We start from the raw sequence: 23608 nt of genomic DNA, 5'->3' as shown, positions 1-23608 counted from the left end.
AGAGAGGTAGAGAGAGAGGGAGACACAACTCGAAGCAAGCTCTAGGCGCCACACTGTCAGGACAGAGCCCAACGTGGGGCTCGAACTCACCAATTGTGAGATCATGACCTGAGCCAAAGTCGGACGCTTAACCGACAGAACCACTCAGATGCCCCAGGATGGATCTTTCCCCAGACATTTTTGCTGAGTATTTGGTGGAAGTTAAGTCTCATGCTACTTCCTCCCCTTTGTTTTCTCTGATTTCCCAATCTGAAATTCCTTTATTGAGACATTGGCCCTCCTGTATCTTGTCTTTTCCTTTTTCTACCCTCTACCTGCTTATCTTTTCTAAGTATGTGTCTGTTCAACACCTACCCACCTCCCAGTAAATTCCAAAGGTTTCTGCTACTCCCTTTGTTTCAGTTGGTACATGTGGTGATCCCTGCCTATCTCTATGTTTCAGAGTGAGGCTGAATGGAAGCAGTGAGGGCTGGCCCTGTGATTCCAAGCGTGCTCCAACTCTCAGCACCGTCTAGGGCTTTTCTCTTGGGAGCCTAAAGAGGGGAAGAAGGAAGGGGGATTTCTTACCATTTAGTATTCAAATGTTCCCTTACCCCTCCTGTTTCAGAAGAGTGGTTCCCCCACACTGTCAGCAGTGAAACTGGCCCAAAAAGAAAATGTCTTGCCTTCTGACAGAGAAGTCACGTCAACAGACTCGGCAGGTTGTGAAGAGGTCTAGAGAACGACTCTTCCTTAAACTCTCAAATAAGCCTCCTGTACTCACCCATTTTCTACCTTAACAAGTATTCTGTACTCACCCATTTTCTACCTTAACAAGTACTCGATGCTTCCGAGTTTAGAGCATGCCTGGGCTTCCATGGAGTTAATCATTTAACTGGGAGCTGCCCTATTTTTCTTACCAGGCTAATTGCTATTTATCTTTCTTAAGATTCAGTTTCGGTACCACCTTTCCACAGTCTTTGGCTTTATTCTTAAAGCTTCTGTTTTTCTCAAACTCAAATTGCAAATTCTTCAGGCTTTAAAAATTAATGAAAAATTTCTATTCTCTTCTTCTACTTGGATGGAATAAATCACTTTAAAGAATAACTTCCATTATCTTTTGTCTGTAAGCTTTACAGATTTTGTTTTTTCTTACTTTGTTTGGAACCATCTTTAAGAAGAAAAGCCAAAAATATTAAGGAGACTAGTTACAAAAAAAAATTCACACAAGTTCTTAGTTAAGTAGCAACCCAGCCCCCAAATACGCCTCTAAAATGTAGGCTACAAACAGCAAACTATTTTAGAACATGCCCTCCTGATGTATATACGCATAAAAGCAATACTTTCTAATCTTTTTGGAGGTCAAAAATCCCTGAGGATTTAATGAAGGCAATAAAACCTCTCAGAAAATCCCATCCCGCTATCTCAGAGAACCTCCTTTCAATGTTGGTTTTCCAACAAAAGACCAAGTATAACACAGTCAGTCTGATGCCCTAGTTTGTTGGTATCCTGTTTTCTTCTTCACCTGTGTTCATTCTATTCCCTCTGAATGGGCCACCTGCACAGAGAACTGCTTTTAGAATTTCAGGAACCAAGTACTGTATCTCATTACAAAGCCTTTCCTGACCAGTCAAGAGACCTAACTGTTCAATTTACATATCACTCATTCATTTCTTTCTCTCTCCCTCTCCATCCACTCATCCAACATACACAGCTTGCCACGAGCTAAGAACTTACAGGTCACACCTGACGTTATAGTGTCATATACTATTAACTACTTCATGTTTTTCTTAAATACTGGTAATTCTAAAAGCAGGAACTTTCATACTATATAGAATTTGAAAGAGGTGAAAATTCAATCAAATCCACAACGAATACAACTGATATTTTAAAAATTATTTTAAATAGGTGGCATAAGTGGGGTGGGGGTTTTGTTTAGACAAAAAAGCAAATTAACTTATCCCTAAGACTTCTTACATGCACGGAACTACAGCTTCTCAGAAGGGCATTATTGCCACACAACGTCAAGTGAAGGCTCTGTTTAGTATTCATTCCCCAAATGGAAAAGCGCATTTTAGCCACTGACTTGTTGCTCTCGGGTTCCGACTGGGGTGAACCTCGATGGTTGTTTAGAAGTCTTGTTGTATATGTATTTGCCACTTCTGAAAGATGTCCTCTTGGAACACTTTCCTTCACGGGAGAAAAGCTCTGACTTGACACGGTGGGTGTCCGAAACAAGAGTTCAGCATTAATCTGTTGGAAGGAAAAAATGTGATCTTAAAAGGGCTTTTTTAACATGCCAAGCCCAAAACATGAGATATTATTTTCCCTTCTCCCCTTACCCAGGAAACACTAAGAACCATCCTAACCATGTAAATTCTTTATGCCACACCAGGGAACAACAAACAGGCCAATAAGTCAAATCCAGCCAAAGAATGGTTTTGCATTTTTAAAGGTGTGAACAAAACGAAGAATACGTAACAGAGACTGTATGTGGCCCACAAAGCCTAAAATACTTACTATCTGGTCTTTTACAGCAAGATTTGCTGACCTTGTACTAATATAGGACTTGTCAAGACACAAGTAGAAATTAAGTTTTCTAAGAGAAATAAACTGAAGATAAAGTCAAAGATACTGCCTTTAGAATAAGTAAGCCCACTATTCTTTTCACCCAGTTCTGTTGTCACCTCCAAACCCTCATCCTTTCCTTAAGAAAATATTTCAATGCAATCAAAAGCAAACATACAATTCTGCAGCAGACCAAAGCCTCTTACACAAGAAGCACAGCGCCCTACCCACATACTCAGAAAACGCTCCTTAACCACCATCAAGCACGGAGAAAGAGATGGAAGGGCCAGGAAGAGTGGTGAACAAAGAGAAAGAAACACTGTAGCGCTCCAGGTTGGTATTAGAACATGGCTCCCCAGGGCTTCCTGGGAAGTTTCCCTGACTGCCTATGGAACAGTAAGATTCTTAACCATTTGCCTTTCCTCAGAAGATGCCCCACGAAATAACAAAACTGAACAGTTTGAATCAAGTTGTTGGGTTAGGAAGGAGGGGTGTAATAAAAGGAGTTATGTGAAATGAATGAATGAACACAACCACTTCAATTTGTTGTGTAACAGCTTTAATAGCAAGCTTTCAAACTCAATGTTTGCTAAACTAACCACTACCCAACATAAGACACAGCTATAAAATGGAAGGCTTAATTCATTACCCGAGGGATCATTTCTGGTTGTCGGATCCGGAATTTGTCCTTGTCTCTTAAAAAAGGAAAAAAAAAAAAAAAAAGATGAAAATGTACGTAAATTTATTTATTATTTTTCAATTGCTTCTTATTGACATACTTGCCATTTCACTGAGTCACTCAAATAGGTACACTGAACTTTGCTTCAATTTCATTATCATCAGTGGTAAGCCTTAGGCAGGAAATACTTTCCACCTCTTATCTCAGTAAGGCCCTGATGTCTGCCTCAAGTTCTCCATCCTGACCAGCATTATTCTGACCTCTGAGTGGGACCACCACAACTGGCTTCTAACTGGTTTCTTTACTCCCAATTCTGCTGCTGGATTTACCCTCAAAAACAGTGCACTCTATATCAAAACCTGAGTTCTGCATGAACTCAGCCCCTGCATGTGGTACACTAGCCGGAAGTTCACCAGGGCTATCGTTCATTACCCAGCTTCTCCCTCCCACCTCTATTTTCCATCGTGTCCATTCACCTATTTACTCTAGTTAAAGCCAAACGAATCACTGTTTCCTATACATTCTCATCCTACCCGTCCTTCAAGGCATATTATACAGATGTCCTCCTTGAATTTTCCTCATCTGGGTTTCCCTTCCCATCCCCAGCGAGAGGTCGTCTCTCCTTATGGGCTTCCCAACAGGACTGGATCGTGCCTTTTATGATACTTGTCAACTTCTCGTCAGTAATACGTACATGCCTCACCTTCCCTATTAAGGCTTAAACTCATACTGGGCAGTACTCTATGATTCATCTGTGTGTGGCCCCCAAAAGACAAACTATTCTGTATGCAAACTATCTTGTAGACAGGACAGCAATAAACAGCAGGTAAAAAAGAGTGGATATCCACACTATACTGTTAAAAAAACAAACCAAAAAAGCACCTGATATCATGCATCCACAACAAAGTCTTTTTGGGGGTCATAGTCTTCTTCGGGTTGTACGAGCATGATCTTGGAGAAACATCAACTAATGCTGCAGACCCATCGCTGGTGCTAACCTGCGCATTATTTCCCTACCGTACGTTAGCTCAACACTCACTTCTTTTTGTAGGTTTTTTCATAAGTAGGATGCACCACATCTTCATCTTCGGGTTCTTCTGGAACATCACAATTTCTAGTCAGAAAAATCACATGGGAATAACACGTCACCAGCGCCTATTCATACATCTTGAACAGTACTTTCTGCCTTTCCAAAAAGGGTACTACCAACTATATGGTACCTGAACTGTGGGTCAGGGTTATTGGAGCAATACCATTTTTCTGGAAGTTGATCTATTCCATCTGGTAATTTTCGCCACTTTAGACAGGAATCACATTGAACCCATGTCTGATCAGGACGTTTCCTGTAACAAAACATAATATTAGCATGAAAATATGGATGCTAAGTATACTTCATTAGGTCTTCTTCATCATTTCCACAGCAAAATGCCTTGATTATTTAATTTGTCCCTGAAATGTCCATGACATAATTATTGTCATACAGCAAATTAAAATTTTTAAGCCAACAATTTTTGTTGCCTTCAAAAGATTAAAGCTAACAGGTCAATTTCAACAGACTGGGGCACCTGCATGGCTCAGTCAGTTGAGCGCTCAACTTTGGCGCAGGTCATGACTTCATGGCTCGTGAGTTTGAGCCCTGCACCAGGGTCTCTGCTGTCAGCATACAGCCTGATTTGGATCGCTTTGGATCCTTTGTCTCCCCCTCTCTCTTTGCCCCTCCTCCGCTAGCCAGCACACAAGGTGCACGCGCACACACATACATATATGCTCTCTCTCTCTCTTAAAAATAAACGAACATTAAAAAAAAAGAGAGACTTGGGGCGCCTGGGTGGCGCAGTCGGTTAAGCGTCCGACTTCAGCCAGGTCACGATCTCGCGGTCCGTGAGTTCGAGCCCCGCGTCAGGCTCTGGGCTGATGGCTCGGAGCCTGGAGCCTGTTTCCGATTCTGTGTCTCCCTCTCTCTCTGCCCCTCCCCCGTTCATGCTCTGTCTCTCTCTGTCCCAAAAATAAATAAAAACGTGGGAAAAAAAAATTAAAAAAAAAAAAAAAAAAAGAGAGACTTAACTGTCCTACTTAAGAGCATACTATTCAATTTGTTCTCTGATAATAACTCAAAATATTGCAAACACCTTGTTTTGAAATTTATATTAAGTTAGCAATTGCAATGTCCAAGCTAGTATATTAATTAGCACAACAAAACACTCAAGTACAGAAAACAGACAAGCTATTACTGTAACTTAAGCAATTTTTAATAACTGTATTACATTTTTAGCCTCTACTATAGCATATCTCTGAATATCTACGTGCATATTCTTTTACTTTATAAAGTGCTTCATAGTTTTATCATTTGAAAATTACAATGATCCTATGAATAATGTAGGTATTCATTTAACATTTAACAATTATTTATTAACAATTCATTTAATCTATGAAGACTGGGGCACCTGGGTGGCTCAGTCTGGTTAAACATCTGACTCTTGATTTTGGCTTGGGTCGTGATCTCATGATTTATGGGTTCAAGCCCCAACTCAGACTCTGTGCTATCAGCAGGGAGCCTGCTTGGGATCCTCTGTCTCCTCTGCTCCTCTCCTACTTGTACTCTCTCTCAAATAAATAAACATCTAAAAAATAGTATTTTTTAAATAAAAAAAAAAAATGAAGACTTCACCTTAATGCCAATAACTTTTTATTTTTATTTTAAGTATTCTTTACTTAAGTAATCTCTACACCCCACGTGGGGCTTGAACTCACAACCCCGAGACCAAGAGTTGCATACCCTTCTGACTGAGTCAGCCAGGTGCCCCTCTACCAACACTTTTTAAATCTAGTTTTTTAAAAATGCATTTATAGTTAGATAAACTTCAAATAATCTAGAAGTTTATAAAGTAAATACAAGTCTCTTAATTTAGGAACCTACCATTGTTCGTTTTTTTAAACCCTGGCAGAATTTTCTATGCTTAAAAAACTAAAAAAAATAAAACGGGAAATTAATACACTGAATTGCATCTTTTTGTTCTTCATTACACATCTTGGTCATCTTCCCATCAGTACACAGCTATTAGTCATAAATAGAGCTGGTACTGTGTGCTACCAGCTTGTCTGGCCTATTTTTAAGTCTTATAACTCTAGGAGGTGAGTGTTACTAAAATGTTCCCATTTTACAAGTGAAAAAGTAAACTTGTAAGAGGCCAAGTAATATGTTCAATGTTGCATCATTATTTAAGCAGAATTACAATCGAAATTCAGGTCTGCTTTAGACTCATGATCCTATTACACAAGATGAAGGTTTTTCAAACAATGAGTACAACCCATTAGTGGATCATGAAATCAATATAATGGGGCAAGACTTGCATTTTAAAAATAAGTATCAGCATGTAACATTTGGGTAAACACTATTTCATGCATCTTTTGCGTGCATGATGTATAAATGTATATATTCATTGGTTCATTTCATGGTGTGCTGACTGGAGCTGTAGAACTTACATCTGACTATGGGTTAGTCAAAAGTTTGTGAACACTGTACAATCACTATACCCTCCCCATATCACATCTTGATATTAGAATGGTTGACATTTTTTCATGTACATACTGAATATCTTCAACTGGCAAATTTAGAGGATATTCTGAATTTTTCTTGACTTTCATTTCATTCCAGTAATCATTCAGCTTTTCTCCTAGTGCTGCTATTGTCAGCCTTAAGAAAGAAAATCATAAAATCAAATTAAGAAAACAAAAAAGAGATAAAGATTACATTTATGTCAAATACAGAGAAAGCACAAACAACCTAGTAATGATTGTGTGGACATTATGGGGGAGAAGGGATGATGACTCCCAAAGGTACAGTGAATAAAGAAGGCTCTTGTGGCAATTTTCTTTAAGGACATTAAGAAGTTCCTAGAGGGGCGCCTGGGTGGCTCAGTCGGTTAAGCGTCCGACTTCGGCTCAGGTCATGATCCCGCGGTTCGTGATTTTGAGCCCCACATCCGGCTCTGTGCTGACAGCTCAGAGCCCGGAGCCTGCTTTAAATTCTGTGTCTTCCTCTCTCGGCCCCTCTCCCGCTCACACTCTCTCTCTCTCTCAAAAATAAACAAACATTAAAAAAAAAAAAAAAAAGTTCCTAGAGCAGAGCCAGAGCCAGGACCATCTTTGAAGACACAAATAGTAACATTTTGTGTCCTCTGTTGGGAAAATCTGCTGCAGACCACTTAGTGGGAGAATCGCAGCCTCTGAATTCCAACCCCAACCAATACAAGCTTCAAGTCAGAATAAATGTAGGCAATCGTTACCAGCAAGTATACTTCAAAATAGCTTCTGTCCCACAATTAAGACTGTCCATTCTTCCCCAGTAAGACGTTAATAAAAAGCAAATCAATGGGATCTTCTGAGATAAAGAACGCTAGGGCCATCCTTAAGCAATCACCTGAGTTCAGCACCTACTCACTCACAAGGTACAGTCAGTGTAACATTCTAAATTTAAAATAAAGCTTTCAAACTTGATATTTGAAATTTCATATTCTACACTGGCAGGCTGAATCAGATATTTCTATACCCAACCATTATCTCTCACTAAATTTTCCTCCATGATCACATAACACATAAGCATTCAAATGAAAATGAATCTTCTCTCCCAGATATATCCCCTCCCTACATCTCATGTTTTCAATCCCTCTTCGTCCCTTTTTCTCATCACCTCTATTCCTTAGTCCAGAAGACTGCACCCATTTCTGCTGAGAATACACCGAGGAGTGGAGCTGCGGGGTCACAGGGGTGTGCATTGATGTTTGGCTCTACTTGATAATCTAACAGTTTTCAAAACTGATCAATTCTCATACCAACTAGCAATGATGAGAGTGCCAACTGCCCTACATGCTCTTACTCATTTTAAATAACTTTTCCATTTCTGCCCATTATGATCAATACTTTTTGCATCTTATTTTAAAAACCCGCTTACTACTGGTTCTGAAAATTTTCTTGTTTCCATTTTCTGTTTTTGTCTTTCTCATTTAGGTCTAAAGTCCATCTGGTATCAATTTATTGCTACATCTGAGGCAGGAGCTATATTATCCATAGAAACTGCCAATTGACCCAGCATTTTTGGAAAGATGATCATTTTCCCACTACACTATGATGTAATCTTTGTCATAAATCAGGTCATCGAATGTATAAAAAGTGGGGGGTTATTTTGGGCTTCTCCATTTCACTAGACTGTTCATCCTTTCATTAATACCACACTTGGTGAATGGCAGCTTTGTAAGTGTTGGTATTTAATAGTATTAAGTTTTCTTGCTTTGTCGTTCTTTAATGATTGTCTTCAAGTATCTTGACTCTTCTGACTTTCCACATAAAGTTTAGAATAAGCCTATTAATATCAACAGCAACACATACTGGCAGGGATTTTTTTTTAAAAACTGGAATTATATTTAATTATTTTGGAGAAAATGAAATGAAATGAAAAACTGACATTTTATAATATTCAGCCTTCCAACTCTTAAACTTGGTATATCTACTCATTGAGGGCTTTAATTTTACTCCACAATATTTCATAGTTTTCAATGTGTATATTGCATATTTTATTTATCCCAAAATCAAGTACTTGATTTTTTTGATACTTAGTAGGACTTCTTAAAAATTTCATGTTCTGGTTTTTAGTCATTGGTAAACAAATACCCTCATTTCTGAATACTTCTTATCCAGCAACCCTAGACTACATAGTACTTAACTTGTTACTTTATTAATTCTAAATTTGTGGATTATTTTGGACTTTCTATATACTTAATACTGTCTTGTAAAGTTTTATTTCTTCCTTTCCAACCCTTGTAACTTTCACTTCTTTTTCTTCCCTTATTATTCAAGAATGTGGATAGCAGATATCCTTGTCTCATCTTCACCCTTAAGGGTAAAGCTATCAATAATTCACCAGTAGGAATGATGCTTGGTGTTCTGTGTACATGCTCCTAATTGCTACTATGCCCTTCCATTAATCGTTTTGTAAGTGTCCCTTTTTTTTTCTAAATTACAAATTTGTGTTGTGATTTATCAAGTACTTTTTCTTAGCTATGAAAATAACCTCTGAAGAGTTTTCTTTTCTCACATCAATGTGAACTGCATTGATTTTGGAATATTAAAACTACCCATGTCATCTTGGAATATACTCCAACTGGTTTTAATGTATTAATTTTTCTTTTTATATATATCACTGGATGGTATTTGCTATTATTTTAATTAAGATTTTTATATCTTGATAATGAGAGGAATCAACATAAATTTCCCTTCTTGTAATATACTCATGAGTTGACTAACAAAGTTATGTGCCCTCATAGTATGTTGTAAGTTTTCTAAAAACCGACTCAATTTCAAAGGAATGTACCCGATTCATCTAAGATGGCGAGTAATTGTTCATATTATTCTTCTGATGTTTTTGTGTCCATAGATCTGTAGTCATGTCCTCCTTTTCATTTCTGATAGTGATGATTGCTATTTTCTCTTTTTTTCCCTTTTATTGCCAGATGCTTATAGATTTTACTACTCTTATCAAAGAACAAACTTTGAGCTTTTTGATTTTTTCTGTTATGAACTTGTCTCTCAGCTTCAGATCCAGTCTTCTTTGCTCAGATTTCTGATTCTAAAACTTGATGGTGTAAATATTTATCCTTCGGCAGCCTGAAAAATGTTAAACTGGATTAACAGGGCAATGAACTTGCTAGATGATGATAGCAGGACACATGTCCTTCATGTTCTGGTATGCGGTGTTATTGTTTGACTAGAGTCCAGTGGCCCCCCAGAGGGGCTCTAAGCTGTGTTCTCTAGCTATGCTCTGCCCCCCGCAGCCCACGACCTCCAGCAACAAAGACCAGTTCCAGTGTGCCCACATCCTTGGGCAAAGACAGGTCTCCTCTACAGAACAGCTCCAGCACACCCACACCCTCTGGCAACAGTGGACCACATCTACAGACCAGCGCTGGCCAGGCCTTCTATCAAGTTTCTTACCATGGCAGGTAGCTTGTTCCTGTGTTTGTCTGAATCTCTGCTGGGGGGGGTCCTGTCCTAGTTCCTTTATTGTCTATTCTTTTCTTTTTAAAAAAAAATTTTTTTAATGTTTTTATTTATTTTTGAGGCAGAGAGACAGAGCATGAGTGGGGAAGGGGCAGAGAGAAAGGGAGACACAGAATCTGAAGCAGGCCCCAGGCTCTGAGCTGTCAGCACAGAGCCCGACGCGGGGCTCGAACTCACAGACTGTAAGATCGTGACCTGAGCTGAAGTCGGACGCTTAACCAACTGAGCCACCCAGGCGCCCCGTGTCTATTCTTTTCTAACCACGAGGTAATCGTCTTTCATATCTGCTAGTTCTGGATACCTGTTGTCCTCTTTTACCCCTTCTGGTAATCACCCTCTACTATCTTAGTTAATAATCCTTAGATTAAATTATCCTCATTAAAAAAACAGGAGTAGGATCTGCCTCAGGAGTGAATTCTGAATGTGTATTGATTTTCTATATGTGTGTTTCCTAATTCACTGATTTTGCTCTCACCTTTATTATTTTCTTCCTTCCACTTTGTTTTGTTTTATTTCTGTTGTATTTATTTGAATAAAGGGCCTGTTGCATTATCTTTATCACAAATGTTCCTATGTTTACATTCTATTTCGTTATATATGCTCAATAGGAAAACTGTGCTTCCTAAAGTTATAAGTCACACTGATGGTCATATTCATCCTATGGCTTCTAACCACTCTTAAAAGATAAGAGTATTTCTGTCTAAGGCTCATAGGACAAAATTACCTTACAGTTCCCAACTAATAAGCACAAAGTGTCAGGACATTACATAATAAATGCTGACACCAAGAAAGCAAGCACACCCTCTATATTTTCCACAAAGCTCAGAAATACTTCATCAATAAAGATAGGAGAGAATGTATTCCTACTTGTGATGGAGTACAATACAATTCCTAGGATGGGAGAAGATGGTTAAATGTGTGTTCTATCCATGCCTCTCACCTACCAATTTCCTTAAAGTTCTATGCTATAAAAACATCCACAAGACAGAAAAAAAAAATTTCAGCTAAGGAAAAGTTATGACAGTATTTCTAAAACTGTAAAAAAAACAGTAACTTAAATAGGTAACATACCTGTACTCATTAGTATAGTCAAAATCTTGTTTATTATGAGTTGGCTTTAGGAAATTACACTCTATAATTCCCACCACTCCAACACCCATGTTGTTTGCCTGAAAAAGAAAATAAAATCAGTGTTTTAAGCATAAGACATGATACTCAACATGATTACCCTTCCACAAGGATTTACAATTTGTACGAAACATTTTTCTACATTTTATGTCATGATTCTTGGAAAATTTCAATTGAAAAGTAGTGTCTCGTAGATAATTTTACTTTTCTAGAAGTTAATTCCCAAATATATTAGAGCCTTCCTCCCAAACACTTTCACTGTTGTCAAATATCCATTTAGACAAGTATTACCCCCAATTTTATCCAAGAGAAACAGACCACCTCTACTGGGATGTATTTCTTACATAGCAGAAACCACAACTAACTCCTTTCTATATCCACAAAGACTAGCAAAGACTCTAGCAATAATATGCCAAAAGTTTACGAGATAAAAATTAAAATCATTTATCCAAAGTTACACATCTAGTTGTTAATGGTGATGGAATAAAAACCCAGGTCAGTTGGAGTCAGGTTATTTTAAAAATGCTACTAGCTAAAATATTGAACTCAAAGTATATGAGTCACATATTCTGATTACCTATGTGTGATCAGCAAGTGTATTTTACTCACAATTGTAGCAGAGTCTACAAAAGGAAAAAGTGGAAGAACATATAACTTACGTAGCGAAAATGTTCATAAACAGAGCAACTATAGAAGAAACCATGCAAAACTAACCATAATCCCACTCTACCAAAACCATTAGTGGTCTGTCTCATTCGATCAGTAAACCACAATAGCCTTCAATGTGTGGGTCCTGTTTGCCTCCTTTCGAGCCTCATCTTCTTGCCTCTCTCCCATTACTCTCCGACTTAACATCTGCCCCCAGGCAGAGCAAACTACTCCCTTAATGAGGTCACGTTCTCAGAAGCCTCTTTCCCTTCCTGGGCAGATATTTTTCTCTGCCTGGGAAACCCTTGCCAGACTTTCAACACAATAACATCAACTAAGACTCCATCACCATGCTCTCCAAAAAGCTTCTTCTGATGCTTCCGACTTGTACTACAGTCCCCTCACCAGAAAGAGCTCTGAGAGCATGCTCTGTACCTTATCATCTTTTTATTCTGATCATCTAGCATGGCAAATCCTACCAAATATCTGACATCTATTTAAAAACTGTTTATTGAGTTCAAAGAATGCAAATACTATAAGGCAAATCCATCACCTGGTAGAGAAAAATAAAAGTTGGCTGTAAAAGCCTATTTTTTACCAGGTCAAGCTTAACCAGAAATTATACACAATGCAAACATAATTGGGTTGGAAAAATGGGCTGTGTACCTTACTTTGGTCATTTCATCAATGATAAAAGAAAAAAATAATTAACATTCTGTCACAGATACGCGGTTTCTTTTGAAAACCAAAGCACCTGAGAAATAAGGCTTATTACCAAAAATGAATTTCCAATTACCAGTGAAATTTAGTGACTTTAATTATAGAATACTTCTGTTGAAAATTACTAGTTGGATTATAAATGAAAATTAGTTTTTTAAATGTGATTGATACTGCATATCATGGTTCCCATATTTCTGTATTTATTTATTTTTTAGTGTTTTATTTCTTTGAGAATGAGACAGCATGAGCTGTGGGAGGGGCGGGGGGGGGGGAGAGAGAGAGAGAGAGAGAGAGAGAGAGAGAGAGAGAGAGAATTCCAAGCAGGCTCCAACACAGAGGCCAACAAGGGGCTCAATCCCATGAACCATGAGATCATGACCTGAACCAAAACCAAGAGTTGGGTGCTTAACTGACTGAGCCTCCCAGGTGCCCCTCTACATTTATTTTTTGACTGAAATTAGTGGTTACCAAGAAGAGCCCAACAAAGTTTATTTACTTTTGCAAAAATGCTATATTCGGGACTTGTGTCGATGTAAAACATGTAACACAGTTACAACCCTTACTACATAATACTGAAGATAAACCCACACTATTATACTGTGTAGAGCTCACATCATTCTACAAAGAATTCAGAATGAAATAAGATGAACAGAAAATGAAAACCATAGAACTGGAAAACAAAATATGCCTAGACATAAAACCTTTAACAAACTTGATTTTCAGAACTTATCACTCAATTCTTAACACATACACCCCCAAAAAACCTTTCTGTGAAAACATGTTTAAGGATGAACAAACAAGCATAGTGTGGGTAATGTTCATCAACCTAAATTGAATTCTACAACAACGGAAGTGGTTTAGGAGGAAGGCCTAATATATTTAGGAATTAACTCCAGAGAAGTACTCACCTATATGATCCTGTTTTTCTGGCTATTGAGTCAGGACTAAATAAAACCAATTTCATCCCAGAAATAATCACGGATCCATATCCAGAGGCAGTCAAAAGATCTGCATCCGGGCCTAAGATCCATACTCATTTTAGGTCTGGGCAAGTTACCTAACTTATTGGCCCCAATTTCCTCAACTGTAAAACAGAGATAAAATATTCTGTCCCCCTCGTAAGATTATTTGGACCAAATGGGAAATACAAAAGTATTTTAAGTTCAAGTGCCATACCAACATCATTAAACACATTGACACTTAAAAGTTATTACACAAAGCATGTTATTTCACATTTGACCCAGTAACATGGTATTTTAACTTTATAAAAGATATTTTCAGATCTACAGCTTACCCTTAACTGACATCCAACTTTTTCATAAGCTTTGATGAGTCTATTTCTGTGATACATCATTATCCCATAATGGTCTTTATTTCTGCAGTTGAATCCAAATGTAATTCTCACTGTTTTAGTCTTAAATGTTAAGGAAAATTCTGAACATGCCACCTCACTTCCTTCAAATCATCCTAAGTCATTTTTTAATGAATCCCAAAGTGCATAAAAAAGGGCAAAGTTGGAGAGGACTCCATACCAGAATAAAAGGAGAAAAGGGGAAGAGGAATACACTTTATTAATGTGTCTTTATATGGCGTCATAAAAAGGAAGATAAAGGATACTAAAAACTTGGGTCGATAAACATCACGTTCAATGTAGGCAAGACTCTTTGAAACCAGCTGTGTCTTCACCTTCTGTCCACGTAATATTATCTGCATTCTTGGCTTTAGATACAATATACTGCAGTAAGCCTGAAAAGACACACAATAATATCTGTCTTTTCCAAATAATTACCCACAAATGTGTTCAACTTTACTGATATATGTATTTAGGAAGAAAACTATGACCTCGCTTTGATAAAGGACCCATGAACTCTTCAACAATACAGACTATAAAGCTGTTATTGGTTAACATTTGATTGCTCTTCTTTAAAAATGAAACTCAATATACTAAAGCCAGAGAAATGGTTTGCAGAAAACAATCTACTGACCTATACAAATGCCATATTAAATTGCAAATAAACTTTTCAAAAAGTTACAAAACGGCGCATGTGGTATGATCTCATTTTAATTTTTTTTTTAATGCACAAATGTACAAAAAAAGGGACTATATTTTCTGACTCTTCTGTCAAATATATATATTGCTATACATTTTAATTTTTGTTAATGTTTATTTTTGAGAAAGAAAGAAAGCGAACAAGCACGGGGCAGAGAAAGGGAGACACAGAATCCAAAGTAGGCTGAGCTGTCAGCACCGAGCCCGACATGGGACTCAAACCCACCAACCGTGAGACCATGACCTGAGCCAAAGTCAGTTGCTTAACTGACTGAGCTACCAAGGCACCCCTATTGCTATTATATTTTATTTACTATTTTTTAAATTTTCTTTCTTAATGTTTATTTATTTTTGAGAGAGAGACAGAGAGCGAGTGAGTGCACAAGCAAGAGAGAGGCAGAGAAAGGGAGACACAGAACCCTAAGCAGGCTCCAGGCTCTGAGGTGTCAGCACAGAGCCCGACACAGGGCTCAAACCCACGAAGTGTGAGATCATGACCTGAGTGGAAGTCGGACACTCAACCAACTGAGACACCCAGGTGCCCTGATTGCTATTATATTTTAAAAGTAGCAATAAATTTTATTTAGGCAAAAATGACAAAAAATCTAATACAGACAAAAGGGTCTATTATATACTTCAAAAGGAAAATATCATAAATAATATACCAACACTTATGCTGAGTAAATAAGCTGAGTTTTTTTCAATTTTTTTCAAAATTGAGTTGTAACAATCAGCAGGAATCTAAATGTGTTTTCAATTTTTTTTTTTTAAGTTAGTTTGTCTATTTAATCTCTATACCCAATGTGGGGCTTGAACTCACGACCCTTGAGATCACATGCTCTTCCAACTGAACCAGCCAGGCACCCATTTTCAATTCTTTTTTTTTTTTTAAGAGAGAGAGAACTCGCAAGTGGGAGAGGAAAGAAAGGGAGAGGGAGAAGGAAAGGGAGAGGGAGAGGAAGAAAGAGAATCCCAAGCAGGCTCTGTGCCAACACAGGGCTTAGATCCCATGACCTTGAGATCATGACCTGAGCCACACCATCTACTCTGACTGCCTCTGGACCTGTTTCATAAGTGAGCAAGATTTTCATACTTCAATAATGTTTTGGGGTATATCAAGGAATACTTAAATATCTTTCATTGTAACTGTTAAGATCTCCAAAAGTTACATGGTAAACCTGTAAATGTCAAATGTATCCTCAGCTTGGGGTTATGGAATAATCTCAGCACAAAAGGTAAAGGGAAAAGTCAGTATTATATGTCTTATCACAGTGAATAAAAAAAAAAATTCTTTTTATATCCTACTGTTATTTGATTATTAATTTCTTCAATCTTAAAAACATATTCATTTCTAGGTCTAATGTCAAAGGTATTTATCACAAAACTGTATTAATACATAGGATCTGTAGTCTATAAATACAGGATACATTATATATATATGTATTATATATATATATATATATATATATATATATATATATTAAAAAACAATTGGTATTTTTGATTGAATCTATCACTATGGCTATCATAGGACATACTGATTCTAGGATTCCTAATTCAAATAATGTAACCACACAGTGAAAGAACTACAAGTGCTATTAGACCTGATGACTTTGCAATTAAAAAACCATTTTCTGAGCCAAATACAACCACCAATGCGCTCATGAAAAGTTAAATAAATTGGTTCTGAGATACTTTCACTGACAGCATTTATAACATAAGCAGAAAATGTAATTTCCATCATTTGCTGATTTTCCCACATCCAGAAAGAGTTGAATACATACCCTCAGGGAATAGTCACTCTCAGGGGCAATTTGGTCCATCCTTTCTTGTTTCTTGTACCCCTTCTTCCCTGTTGTCTCATCCAAATCTTCAGGAATTCTGATGTCATATTTATCCTTATCAAAATCAAACTCTGTTGCGCTTTTGTAGCTATAAAAACAATTTTTTGAAGGAGGTAAATTTTACTTTCACGGCAAGATAAGCAAATACACTGCTAACAAAACAAAACACCTACCCACGGTAGATGTCCTGGTTGGGGGGGGTGGGGGGGGGGGAGACAAAAGCAAGGGAAAAATGAAAGAACAGGAATCTAGAAAGAGGCAGAAAAACTGTATTCACCCTCACACTGCTGGTGGGAATGTCAAATGGTAGAGCCACTCCAAAAACATTCTGGCAGTTTCTTAAAAAACTAAATAGGCAACTACCATATGAGCCAGCAATTACACTCCTGAGCATTTACCTTGGAAAAAGGAAGATTACATTCCATGAAAACCTGTGCATAAATGTTTACAGCTGTATTTGTAATAACCCAAAATGGTAAAAATCCAGATGTGCTCTAACTAGTGAATGGTTAAACACAGTGCCCCACATATACAGTACAACACTACTCAGCAAGGAAAAGGGAGCAAATTACTGACACACACAAGAACCCAGATGCATCTCCAGAGAAATATGATGAGTGAAAAAAGCCAATCCCAAAAGGTTTCACACTGTAGGATTCTATTCATATGACATTCTCAAAATGACAAAGTTACAGAAATGGAAGACGTGTTAGAGGTTGTCAGGGATGAAGGAGGGAGTGGGTGTGGATAGAAAAGGCCAACATGAGAGATCACTGTGGTGATGAAAATGTCCCGTATCTTGACTCTACCAATGTCATCATCAACACTACTGCACTACAGTTTTGCAAGATGCTGCCACTGGGGGAAACTGGATGAAGGGTACACGAGGTCCATTATTTATGCACAGGAATGTACAAGTATCTCAAAATAAAAAGTGTAAATAAAAAAAAAGAGGGGAGTGAGGATGGGAGGGGCATGAAAGAAAAAGCAAGAAAAAGGGGAATACGGGAGATCAGAAAAGATTTAAAGTGAAAGTATTTTAGGCTTACCACTCAATTTGTGCTTTATTCATATCATTCTATGTGTCTGGGTATCAACATTAACGCATTCATCCAAAGTTTTAAAAAAATCTTATTTGCAAATGATTTTATCCTCACAAGGATACAAAACCTTAACAATCCAGAGGCCTCATCCACGTTACTTTTGTCACCAGATGTTAAGTCATGCTTAGCTTTAAGTCACGGACAAAGACTTCTCTACCTAACTTAACGTAGGTCGGGGCTCGTCAGGTGAGATATTATCTTCCCATTTCTTTTGTTTGTTTCTTTTTGAGAAGAGGGACAGAATAACAGAAAGTAAGAATTGGCCTCTCTGGATACTGAATATGCAGGGCTAGGAAATTTAGTTTTAATAATATGAAATTACCTCGAGTTGAAGCCAAAGTGGCCTCAATAAAACACCCATGGAAAAGACAAATCATGACCTATGCCAAAAAATGAGTACCTTCCCAAGTATTTCTATTCTGTGCGACCACAGATCAATAGAACACAACTATTTTTGCACAAACAGTTCACCTCCCACACACGTAATCACTGGTTCAGGTCGATATTTACCTTCTAAGGTTCCAAATGATGATCCTTGTCCCCTTCTTACCCATAATAGCATCAAGTTCTGCCAGTAATTTCTGTTCCGTAGAAAACAGAGAATGTTCCAGAATTGCTGCAAGGCTTGCTTTGGATTCTGCTAAATTTATCATCTGTCGTATATCCTAAGTTAAAGACTTAGAACAACAACATATTTTTCACAATTGAAGTATGCGAACTCAAATTTCGGTAACAACAACAAAAAACTATTTCCTAAATTAATATCTAAGTTTTGAAACTAGAGTTTGATTTCAGATGAACACCAAGAAAGATGAAGTAGAAGCAAGTTTATTATGATTCCTAATTTCATAGTTCCTAATATATGAATGTGTTTTATAAAGACACAGAGGACATTTTCCTAAAGATATCTTGCTTCTCACGGTCATTAGGGGAAATTCCAAGGCAGACCACACATCTTATTAGACATGATACAACTGAAATACAGAGGAGAGCTACAGGAAGCTGCACACAGAACACAGCCACCTTGCATTAGGGGTTTCTAAGGCACAATTCCAACGGAAGAGAGAAAGGGACAAAGGGCTGCCTCAGATGTTAAGAGGCAATGGACTGGAACAAGAGCTACAATGCACACTGTGATTGAAAAATGAGAATCGAGAGGAGGGCAAACGGAGGGAATGGTACACAATATTTCTTCAGAGTTTCTCCACAGTTTCTATTTCAAAATCAAAAGGATATGGTGTTTGTTGAATGCCACAATTGGGACAACAACATGTTCTGCTTTGATGACTTCCAAGTAGGTCTGAGACAAGAAGCCCACACTCATGCTTTCTCCGTTTTTGGTAAATACAATTGCATCTTTACCCAAACGCATAGAACCTGACTTGAAGCCATTCCCATACAAGCCAACTGGGACATGACCATTCATGGTGACTTTGTCACTGAAGCCAAAGCTAAAAAGAAAACAAAAAGGATTTTTAAAATAAGTACATATAATCTTCATTTTCTTAATTCAAAACCTGTAACATCAAGTAAAAAACCTGGGTGTAAATGTTAGACTCAGCCTTTCTAGTTGCATTTTGAGGTGTTTCCCCATCTTTGAAAAGAAGAAAACTAAACCCACGCTGCAGGGCATAAGGGTGACACATGCTGAACCAGGAGGAGCTCCTTGCCTGGCACACCCTGCCCCAACGGCTGAGTTCTCAGGTGGGCTCCTGGGACCCTTGAGATTTCACCCCACGGTATTTTAGGTATGTCTAAATGTGAACGATTTTCTGAATCTGAGCAAGCCCACTGCGGTAAGATTACTAACGGCGCCAAGTGGAGTTTCTGGCAACGCAACATGTATTTGAGAGACAGCGGAAAGGGCTTGGCTGCCACATTTCTCTACTCTGTATACCTGGACTACGTACCTCAGTTTCCCTTTCAGGCACATATGGCTGCATACTGACATCCTAGTCTACGACCCTAGAGCCCAAGGCTTTGTGACTATTTTATCTTGCTTCCTTACACTCTGAATCCCTTTAAAATTACTCCCCACCAAAAGTGGCATTTTACTGGCAATACTGGCTAAAACTAATTAACGCTAGACTGTAAATAACTGCCATCAGTGTTACCACTCTAAAGGAATGGTGGAATTTTAGGTAAGTCAGACGTGGTGGGGGAGGGGGAGGATGGTAGGGCTTGTCTAATAATCAGCAGATGATGGGAAGACTTGAGAGCACACAGGGCACTGTGGGTACCACATGTGTTTAAAAAACAAAAACTGGGGTGCCTGGGTGGCGCAGTCGGTTAAGCCTCTGACTTCAGCCAGGTCACGATCTCGCGGTCCGTGAGTTCGAGCCCCGCGTCGGGCTCTGAGCTGATGGCTCGGAGCCTGGAGCCTGTTTCCGATTCTGTGTCTCCCTCTCTCTCTGCCCCTCCCCCGTTCATGCTCTGTCTCTCTCTGTCCCAAAAATAAATAAACGTTGAAAAAAAAAATTTTTTTTTAAAAATTTAAAAAACAAAAACTACAGGCGATTAAGTATGACACCAGAAACCCCTGGGTAAAAGCAAGGTTTTCAAGAAATGTGACACTCTGACATACCTTAGCATTTTGTGTAATTTATCTGAAGTCATACCATTCCCATTATCAGTGAATGTCAAGCATATATGGTCATTTATCACCGTTTTGTCAATCCATATCTGTTTAGCGTTCACATCGGGATCGTAAGCATTGTCTGAGAAACAAAAGTTTTGAGAAACTCTAACTTTGCATTTTGAAAGAACAATCAGTTCAGTAAAAGCCTTTAACAGGCAATCTATTTTTCAAAATTTTTAAAAACCGCAATGCTTAGGGAACTCCTAAGACTTGAAAACACGACCCTAAACCGTACCTTGCTGTACGTGATTCATTCACCGATCAATACAGAGTTAACTCTCTCCAAAGCCCTCCATTTGTTACACAGAGGACTGTACTGAAAAAGTACAAACGAGAAGAATCACCGCGCCAAATCGATGATCGAGACAGGGAGGTCTTCTTCTGTCCGAAGAACCAGCCCGGCTATCGAGTGAGAAACTGAGAGCTGAGTAGCACTACACGTTGAGGCGGAGGGAATGCCACGAGTTACTGAATAAATTAGAAAGCAGTGATGTTTTCTGCTACACTGGACACATAGATGAAGGTTTACCTTCTACACCGTTGTTCAAATTGTGGCCCTCTCAATCTAACCAAAGTTTCTGGTGGCTTTTATATTTCTATGATCTCTGTACAGATCCTCACTTAACACTCTTGTTTAGCAAACACTCTTGTTTGTCTCAGAATAGGGAAGGAGGAAGGAACATGAAAGAAAGAAAGAAAGAAAGAAAGAAAGAAAGAAAGAAAGAAGAAAGAAAGGTGAAAAAAAATGTCAACAGAAGCAGTAATAACATCAGCTTTCAAACTGAGTTCCACCGGAATATCCCTGACTAAAATTACTTTCTGAGGTATATTTTGAAATCTTCAGGACTAAACAAAAATAATGGTTCTCAAACTATCCTTCCATAAGGGAGCCTACAATTAAAATAAAATAATCTTTTTAATCAGCCACTTCAGGAAAAACACTCTCCTGCATGAATCTTCCAGAGGAAAAAATCATGACCCATCATGCAAATGTGATCCCAGTCGTGCCTCTTTTCTCCTGCTCATTAAAACACTATTAAAATACAATTCTATACCCAATCATTCTATTGGAGGAAACAATAACTTATTATCACAAATCAAACGTAACATTAATCCCCCTACTTGCTAACATCCGAAAAATCCATTGTTACACATATTTCCAACGATTAAAAACCACAATTCCCATTTTTGCAATAGATCAATTTCTTTTATAATCATAATTATACTACTTTCAACATGTTTTATGAATTTGGCAAAATATTTTAATACTAATACAGGGAAAGTTGAGGAACAATTAATTTGACATTGATCTGAATAGCTGTTATACTAGATAACCTTTACCAATGGTCATCATTCAAGATCCATCTGTTTTATTAAACAGCACATTTGCATATTATTTTGCAATGAAAAGTTTTTTTAAAACTTCACTTACAAGCAACAGATTATACATGAAATGTCAATTTTACATACCTATTAATTCAGCAACTGCACTGAATGGCCAAGTGTGACTAGTAGAATTTGTATGTAAAAACTTCGGGCAAAGCTGAAACAAACCAATGATTCATGTAAATTAATTCAAGTCTTACTTTTGAGACAGAAACCAATATAATTTTCTGTCCCTGTATTAAACAATTCTGGGACCAAGTAAAACTTATAGCTGCTTGCTTCAGGATATACGTGGAAGATGTAACCGAGAAATAAGATTCTTGGAAGGCTGTGTGAAACTACTAAATAGTTCACTCATCAAGACTTGCCTCAAAACTCTTGCCTCCTCGGGTCCACCATTCCAAAGCTATATCATAAACTGCCCAATCAGAAAGTTACCCCCCTTACAAGACTTACCTCAAAATTACTGTGAAAACACAACAACTAAGATCTTGCCAATGGGGTGTTTTCTCCTGAGTGCGTTAGGCTTAATAAACTTAACTTCACAGGGGCACCTGGGTGGCTCAGTCGGTTAAGTGTCTGACTTCGGCTCAGGGCATGATCCCACGGTTCGTGGGTTCGAGCCCTGCGTCCAGCTCTGTGCTGAATGCTTGCTCAGAGCCTGGAGCCTGCTTTGGATTCTGTGTTTCCTTCTCTCTCTGCCCCTACCTCACTTGTGCTCTGTCTCACTCTGTCTCTCAAAAATAAATAAATGTAATAAAAAAATGTTTTAAAATAAACTTCACATATTAATCAACAGGCTTTTCTAGTGGTCTTTTGGAAAATCAGTATTTGATACCTTATTATTTACTCCAAGTTCATTACAGTTAAAACTGCAGGAGTGGAGTAATATACATTTATCAACCATTTTTACAGAATGTCAAAAGAAGTTCAAGTGAAACAAACGTTACTGATTTCCAAGGATTTTAGGTCTGATTTTATTCACAGTAATACAGTATAGAAGACTACACCAATCAACCTCATGCTACAGAGGATTCTCCAAAATTCCTTAGAAATACAGATATCAAATGTATAAAAATGTACAAGTGGCTTTGAAAGGCCGAGGTTGGAAAATTTCAATATGCAGAGAATTTCCACGCAATGGGTATTTTATGTTCCTTTTAAACAGATCAGCTCACATTTAAAGGAAAAAAAGAGAGTGGACACTTTATTTAAAATGAAGAGCTCTGGAAATGGGATGAGATTATACATCAAACCAGCTGTGTCTGCAGTGTTCAGCTGCTGCCACAAGGTGTCAGAAAGAGGTCGACTTTTCCTCTATCTGCACTAGACTTTAAACAATCCCCAAGCATTCATTCACCATCAGCCTGAAGTACACATGTGAGAAATGAAATTCTGTAGAAGAGCAGTCTTCAGACGGGAGCAGGGCACACATTCATGTAACGTGGAATGCAAGTAACTCAGACTTTCTACAGCATACATTACAACGAGTTTTTAATAAAAATCAATTTCCAGATCTTCACCCTGCACAAGAGACCTTTTCTCAAATTAATCTACCTGAGGACCGTGCCAGGACCAGCCATCAGGAGGCTCTTCACATCCCAGCCCCTCCCCCTGAGCAATTACCAGGCTACCAGTTACAGAAGAATGGTACAGTCCTCACCTGTTCTAATTTTATAAAGGGGCAGGGCTTCGGAGTGTGAAACCACTACCAAAGGAGAGGATTAATTAACCACCAAAATCCCTTAGAGCATTTATCTTTGCTCTATTTTATACATTCTGTTAGACGTGAAGTCTGGAGTTAGAAATGGT

At 38.1% G+C, this 23608-nt stretch overlaps 1 protein-coding gene across 2 annotated transcripts in view; it reads right to left on the bottom strand.

Moving 5' to 3' along the window:
* MORC3 (MORC family CW-type zinc finger 3) overlaps positions 1-23608 on the bottom strand; it is a 39175-nt gene that overhangs the window by 6796 nt on the left and 8771 nt on the right. For both annotated transcript variants that reach the window (XM_047875278.1, XM_047875277.1), the window contains exons 2-14: positions 21881-21953; positions 20357-20489; positions 19009-19223; positions 18283-18430; positions 16610-16757; positions 14393-14521; positions 14070-14189; positions 11351-11448; positions 6816-6920; positions 4447-4569; positions 4266-4340; positions 3197-3242; positions 2066-2232 (exon numbers count right to left, since the gene is read on the bottom strand). In XM_047875278.1, coding sequence (XP_047731234.1) covers positions 2066-2232; positions 3197-3242; positions 4266-4340; positions 4447-4569; positions 6816-6920; positions 11351-11448; positions 14070-14189; positions 14393-14521; positions 16610-16757; positions 18283-18430; positions 19009-19223; positions 20357-20489; positions 21881-21953 — 1580 coding nt within the window. The remainder of the gene's footprint in view (positions 1-2065; positions 2233-3196; positions 3243-4265; positions 4341-4446; positions 4570-6815; positions 6921-11350; positions 11449-14069; positions 14190-14392; positions 14522-16609; positions 16758-18282; positions 18431-19008; positions 19224-20356; positions 20490-21880; positions 21954-23608) is intronic.

The sequence above is a fragment of the Prionailurus viverrinus genome, chromosome C2, assembly GCF_022837055.1.
Source record: "Prionailurus viverrinus isolate Anna chromosome C2, UM_Priviv_1.0, whole genome shotgun sequence".
Lineage (NCBI taxonomy): Eukaryota > Metazoa > Chordata > Mammalia > Carnivora > Felidae > Prionailurus > Prionailurus viverrinus.
This window is presented reverse-complemented; position numbering and strand designations above follow the sequence as displayed.